Genomic DNA, 7,143 nt, shown 5'->3' with positions numbered 1-7,143 from the left:
TTTTTATATTCTAAAAATGAAGAAAAAACGTTATTAATGATTTATTAAATTCAATCAAATCAGTTTTACGGTCAAATTTTTTTAATCTTTTGAGGTTACTTTCTAATTTTGATACTTTCAATTGTTTAACATTTCCACGATAACGCTTGTTATTTATATCTTTACTACAAAATTTCACAAAATTTTCTTCAATATTTTCTCCACAAGACGAAAAAAATTTGAATATTATTAGAACAAATTTTGTGTTACTTACTTTTGGAAACGTGTAGACAAATACAAATTAGAAGTAAAAAAGAAATTTTCCAAGATGGCGATACGTCTTTGTTATGTATAATGCTGCCAAATCTAATAATGCGTACAATGTTACCAACTTTAAATACGTGACGATAATTTTACGATAAGTTTCCTCAAGAATGATTATTTACATAGAATGACGAAATACGTTGTTACTGTGTTTAAATATATGCACATCTGAAGGAGAGCGACCCTCTTCTTTTACTTTTGTTTATTATAAGCATTAGCGTTCCAGAACAATTAACTTTATTTTTTGTCTTAGGCTAAAAATTTTCCTCTATTTATAGTGAACATTTTCAGTTTAGACTCATCAAAAGTAGAGGCAGGCAATGCCAAACAAATGGCTAGCTCATCTAGCATATGGAAGCATGTCTAGTGCAGTACAATACCAAAAAAGGTTACTTTCAATTAATTTTGAAAAATTTCAAACGAATACATTTAACGAAAATCCCTATGTTTATACTCCCTACGAATGTTCTCTAAACTCCCCATTAAATACATAAGTCTCCTTGATACGATTTTGCGTCCGGTCAATCACTTGCAGATAATTTGTTAATCAATCTTAAAATTGCGCGTCATTCTTACAAATTGTAGAAGGGTTTCAGAGGGTCACCGATCGCAAACATAATATTTCTTTTTTTTTTTTATTTCCCTCTCTATTTGTTAACAAAATGATTTTCGCGTTTGGCTACATTGTTTTTGAATTTCTTCACCCAATTCAAAATAATTTATTTTCAAAAATTTTTCAAATTCACATAAATTTAAAACAAGTTTCGTATTACATGGTTAAATTTGGTTTTCATTTTGATTTATAGTTCCACCTTTCTTGCACCTTTTCTACCATTTCTTGTACGATAGCATAGCTGCTCAATTTGAGAATGTAGGCCTTTGTTATATTCCAAATTTGCGACCCACTACCAGTTAGAGGAGGCATTATATTTCCACTTATCTTCTTAGTAGTTTTCGTCACTGGATCAATGGCAATATGATGTCTACTGTTAACTTTTTTATCAATCAATGACATGTTCGGTTTCTTCGCAGTGCCAATTTCCTCCGTATTGAGTAGGTCATCTTTATAAACGCACTCTCTTTTCGTATATTTTTCATTTTTTCCTTTCGACAAATTGTTAAATATATAATTGGTGAGAAGATTCAATTTCACGTCGTACTCAGTTTGTTTCCTATTTGGTTTGCATGATTTAGACCGCTGCTGACTCTTTTTCGCCATGTTTGACAATTTTTTTGTGCAGTGTAGATAAATGAATCCTCGATTTTTTAATAAAAACATGTTTTTCGAGCTACGGAAAATTCTTGTATTGCTGAATAAACCTTGTCCCATGATTATTTTCTTAATTGATATTACAAAACATAAAAGAATCTAAATGGTTTGTGTTTAGCAAAATTAAAAAGTATTTGCAGAAGATATGAAATTTTTTCTTATTTTTCTTTTCGGTATCTGAGTAAGAGCCAAATTGCTACTATTTACAAAGTGCAAACTACATAATCCTTTTTTGACATTTCAGGCTTGGAGAGCTACTTTTTTCTACTTTTTATTGTATATTGCACTCAAAAGTTAAAAAATACATTTGTTAAAATATGTTTTTTTTTATAACTGACCGCCTGACGGTAGAATTTGTTAGCAAGGATTTAAAGCTGGCAACACTCTTAAGAATTATCTTAATTTACAAAAAATATAAGAAAAATTTATTAACATGTTTATACTCTAATGGAAAAATAAAATCTCATTGACCCATACCCTTATTACAAACTGCGCAAATTTCTTTCATTTTTCAATTATTTATATTGAATTTATATATAGTTTTTAAATATTTTTTGTTATTCAGATTAAGTGGACTAAGGCAATCAGAAAAGTATTTTAGGTATACACAATGGAATGGGATGATCACTTGCAATATGCAATTGAAAAAGAAAACACAGAAATAAGAAATTTTAAGAATTCTTAACGATCGGTTTTATCCCCTCAAATTTAGATCAAATCTTGCTCTTGGCAACCATGTTGAAATTTATAGTCAAATTTTTTTTGGACACATCATTTTTTTCATAAATTTATTGAAAAGGAAAATTTGTTTCAATTAAAATCAGAAAAGGATAGTAGAAAAGCTTTATATTCCAATTGCAGGACGTACGCTAACATTAAAATTTAACACACAACAACGGACGTCTCATAAAACTTTTTTAACGGCAGCAAAGAAAATCGAAAGAAAAGATCGCATTTTTCCTAAATCTTATCATTGACATGCTTTAAAGCGGAAAAAAATAGTTACATTAGTACTCGTATTGCATAAAAATGGCAACAGAAGCACAAGATTTACAAACTGAAGGCGAAGCAGGCGGAAACGAGGTAACGAAAAGTTCTGGGTACTTTATCGTTTTAAGCAGGTTATGCTAAAACAATTACGTGTTTTTTAAATCTAAATAGGTAGTTCAGGCAAATGGGGAAGTATCTTCTGGAGCTGACCAGCGCGACCAGCAGCTACAACAAAGGCAGCCCACAAAATTGGAGTCATTTTTTTCTATGCTTAAATCTCTAATTCTGCGGGCTTTGATTATCTATTTTGTGAGTACGTTCTTTAGGCGCAGTCAACCACCTATGGTAGCTAATAACCAAAAAAGTCCTGCTTCTCCTGGCCACACGATGCATGCTTGGAATTATTTTGAAAATGGTACTATATTTGACTTGCACGTTTGGCTCTCTGACGATCCTTTTGAGGTGAACTTTAAGCAAACATCCAATTTGTTATGGTTTCAAGAAGATCTCATATACGGCGACTGGTCGTCCGGTCCAAATGGTGACGGTACTTATCATCACAGTATATCCTTAAAGACGACACCGAGGTTAATGAATAATGGTAGTATATACCTACATGCGTTTGTTACCAAATCCGGTGAATCACCGGATCCAAATTCTTCTAATTATCCCCGGAATGGTTTAATGGGTCACCATCAAAGACAATTGAATAAATTTAAACGCGTACGAGTGAATCGTAATTACAATTTATTAGCGAGTGAAAAGGAGAAGTTGGCCTTTGAATTAGCTCAAGCGAATCTTAAAGATAGTATTGTGTCACATTGGCATCCTAATCTCACTGTCAATGTAGTCGTGGACCAAACAAATTGGTCGAAAGGATCAGTGCCTCCTCCATTGGATGAGTTCGTGAAATTTGTAGAGAGTGGAAAAACCTATTTGCCGATCGTTTTTCTCAATGACTACTGGAACCTACAAAGAGACTATTATCCCATAAACGAGACCACACCCGAGTTACCCTTGCATTTATCCTTTCAGCCGTTAACCAGTTTCAAATGGCAATTGTACGCTGTGCAACAAATGAAAAACAAATTTACTGGCAATATATTCGGTGAACTAATGGCAAGTGGCAATGCGGAGGTGAGAAAACGATTTTCCAATCATAGTATTTGTAAATATATCTTTTGCTTTCAACTTGAAAATTTTCCAGGACGCCGAAGAAGATCAAGATTCGTTAAAAGAGACTCTCTTGGAAACCAATATTTACCTTTTTGGTCTAACAATAGCCGTTTCTATATTGCATTCTATATTTGAAATGCTGGCTTTCAAGAATGATATACAGTTTTGGAACAATCGCCAGTCCTTAGAAGGTTTATCGGTACGTTCAGTTTTCTTCGGTGTACTTCAATCTTTAATTGTCTTGCTTTATGTATTGGACAGTGAGACCAATTTTATGATAAGGATAACTTGCTTCTTTGGTCTTGCCATTGAAATATGGAAAATCCATAAAGTGGTTGACGTCAATTATAATACCGATCAAAAAATGCTAGGAATTTTTCCTAGAATTTCTTTCAAGGACAAAGGATCGTATTCAGAAAGTGCTACCAAGGAATACGATAACTTAGCATTCAAATATTTGGGATGGGTTTGCTTTCCTTTGCTGATAGGCTATTTCATTTATTCGCTTGTTTATAACGAGCACAAGGGCTGGTATTCATTTGTTTTGAATATGTTATATGGCTATTTGTTGACTTTTGGATTTATTATGATGACGCCTCAGTTATTTATTAATTACAAATTGAAATCTGTGGCCCATATGCCTTGGCGTATGATGACCTATAAATTTTTAAATACATTTATCGACGACATATTCGCATTTGTTATAAAAATGCCAACCATGTATAGATTGGGTTGCTTCCGTGACGATATTATATTCTTTGTGTTCCTGTATCAGCGTTGGCAATATCGTGTCGACTTTAAACGTGTCAACGAGTTCGGTTTCTCCGGCGAAATGGCTGAAGAAGCTGCCAAAAAGAAACTGGAAACCTCGACCAATCGAGCAGCCATTAAAGACGCTTCCAAAGATGATAACAAAACAGTTATAGACAAAAAAATGGATTAAGTTTCAACGCATTTCTTTGTTTTGACTTCGTTTGTTGTGTGTTGTAAAAAAAAAAAATATGTAAAATTCGTTGATAGGATTTATCAGCAATTTATTGTAGTTTTATTTATAAAATTTAACTTTTTTTAGTTAAATACATGAAAACACCTGTATTTTTGTAAAAACCACATCCAAATAATTCGCTTAGTTGTAATATTCACGCCAGCCACTTGTATACATGTTTTCAAGCATAGTTTTTTTCTCTGCATATGTATGTGCATGTCAACTACGTTAGGTGATAGATGTGTACGTTAATTAAAATTAATAAAACAAAACGGATAAAAACACTCTTAAACCCCTTTATCATAAGAAATTAAAAGGAAGAAAGTGGTGGCATAAAATAAGTTTTTAAGCACTCAACATCGGCAGCATCATCGTGAAACGACTACATTACTTAATATACATGAGCACAAATGTCGCTTCCCTCATCGAAATGTATATACGGGAATTTAAAAATTAAAGCTCTTTGCGAAGCGAAAAGGTTCTTTAACGCCAAAGTGCTTTGATGGCCGGATAATGCTTCTGTGTGCATGCACTTCATTTAAACTTTTACTGGAGACGCCATAATAATTCGAATCACGTTTGTTTCCTAAAGTATTAAATTTGATCTCAAATTTTGTCTTTTGTAATTGTGCGAGCTTGGTTTAGCAAAAGCATGAAAATTACTAACGCAAGCTCCAGTATCGGCTCATTATATTAATATGTCTTCCTCTTAATTTTATTTTGCTACTACCTATGTTCATCTATATCGTGTGAAATGTATTAATTTTCAATTGTATTAATTTGATAATAGTCCACGTATTATTAGATACGGAGGCTTCTAGATTTCGATGTATTCAGAATGGAGAACTGGAGTAAAACGTTCATTTAATTCTGTGTAAAAAAGATTGGGAAACCTACTTAAGCTCCAGTGCTATTAGATAAACCGAGAAACAGTCCTTAAGAACGTTATTAAATAAAGGAAATAAAAAATGGAGTAATTTTAATCGATATCTAAATGTTAGGCTGTTTTGCCATAATTTGGGACCAGCTGATACAACAAAAGAATGATTGTTATGACACCATATTATATGTAGCAACGAATCTAATTAAAACATAATGCAACAGAGATGCACCTATTCCAAGACTACATGAAATAATCATTGATGCATTGGCGTAAGCAAAGGGTAGTTTTAAATTAACTTTTCCAAAATCGAAATGAAGTCGCTTATTTTAAAGCAAGAATTTAAAGATGGTTGTAAATGAACAAAAATGGTAACATTAGCAAATGTTTTTGCAGTGTTTCACAATGTATTTTTTACTTCTCAGCAATTGCATGTAAGTAGGATGAGTGTTAAAGTTAAAATTTCTCTAGGGACTTTCTATTTGAGGCGATTAGTTGTAGAAATAAAGTATCCGTGACGTTCGCTGTCTAAATTCTGATATGCTTTTATATATATTGCTTTCTTTTCATAAATATGTTCAAATGCTATATTATATATATATTCTGTATTATAAATATATTCTACTTATATTATTATTATTATTATTACTATTATTATTATAATTTTAGACTAATGAAATAAATTCTTAGACTAAAAAAAAAAGACATGGAGCACTAGCAACGCGGCTCTAATTTATAAAAGTGCATTAGATATTGAGTCTAGTAGTTTTGATGAAGTAATATATTGTATCGATATTGTGTTCTGTAGCTGATTGTAGAATGTCCATAGAGCTAATTGTTCCAAATGAAAGACTTCTAGCCAAGGTAAAGTTAAGGCAGTCGCAGAGAATGTGGTTTATATATGTGGCTCACAATTGCAGATTGGGGAGCAAGAGTTTTTCAAGATCCATTGGGGAGTTGCAATTGTATGACCAAGGCGAATTCTCGAATCTTGATTTTCTCAATATTTGTTGGATGTAAAGGTGGATTTAATTGAGGGTTGACAAGAGAGTAGTGCTGATGATGGTACTGCAGAATTCCTTTTGTAATTTTCTTCTTAACTTTTCTTCAATATATCTTTGAAGATCGAACTTTTCCCTTCTACTTATAAAGCCTTCTTTTTGTTTGATTTGTTAGTATATTTATAAATATATATATTTACTTTTCTTCATTATCAGTGAATTATTGCTAATGCTTTTTATTTGTAAAACATAGAAAATTACTATTTGCTTTTATCATTTATCGCTATTTGCTTTTATCATTTATATGCTCAGGTTCTTTAGTAAAAATTTAAATAAAGTGTACAAGCTAATCTAACTGCCGAGTTCTATATATATCATAAAATCAACAATTTTTTAATGGTTGGACTATGCCTTTGTCATACCCAAACTGAAGCACTGAAATAAAAGTGACATTGCCGCTTACAAAGCGCTAAGTTTTTGCATGTTTTCGTCGTTTAATGGGACTCTATTATTTAATTATATAGCCATATATTGCATT

General features: G+C 32.0%; 2 protein-coding genes across 2 annotated transcripts in view; one reads left to right on the top strand and one right to left on the bottom strand.

The window, feature by feature from the left end:
- Nucleotides 1–1,318, bottom strand: part of LOC119635427 (ubiquitin-60S ribosomal protein L40) — a 1,763-nt gene extending 445 nt beyond the window's left edge. The window contains exon 1 of the mRNA XM_038030234.1: nt 1,136–1,318. Coding sequence (XP_037886162.1) covers nt 1,136–1,318 — 183 coding nt within the window. The remainder of the gene's footprint in view (nt 1–1,135) is intronic.
- A 972-nt stretch (nt 1,319–2,290) lies between these two features.
- Nucleotides 2,291–4,743, top strand: LOC119635358 (cleft lip and palate transmembrane protein 1 homolog). Its single transcript, XM_038030152.1, has 3 exons — nt 2,291–2,656; nt 2,735–3,700; nt 3,771–4,743. The coding sequence occupies exons 1-3, from the start codon at nt 2,603–2,605 to the stop codon at nt 4,680–4,682; spliced, it is 1,932 nt and encodes a 643-aa protein (XP_037886080.1). The 5' UTR covers nt 2,291–2,602; the 3' UTR covers nt 4,683–4,743.
- Nucleotides 4,744–7,143: the final 2,400 nt, after the last annotated feature.

The sequence above is a fragment of the Glossina fuscipes genome, unplaced genomic scaffold (genome assembly GCF_014805625.2).
Source record: "Glossina fuscipes isolate IAEA_lab_2018 unplaced genomic scaffold, Yale_Gfus_2 26, whole genome shotgun sequence".
NCBI lineage: Eukaryota > Metazoa > Arthropoda > Insecta > Diptera > Glossinidae > Glossina > Glossina fuscipes.
The sequence above is the reverse complement of the archived record's forward strand: the minus strand, read 5'-3'. Positions and strand labels throughout refer to the sequence as shown.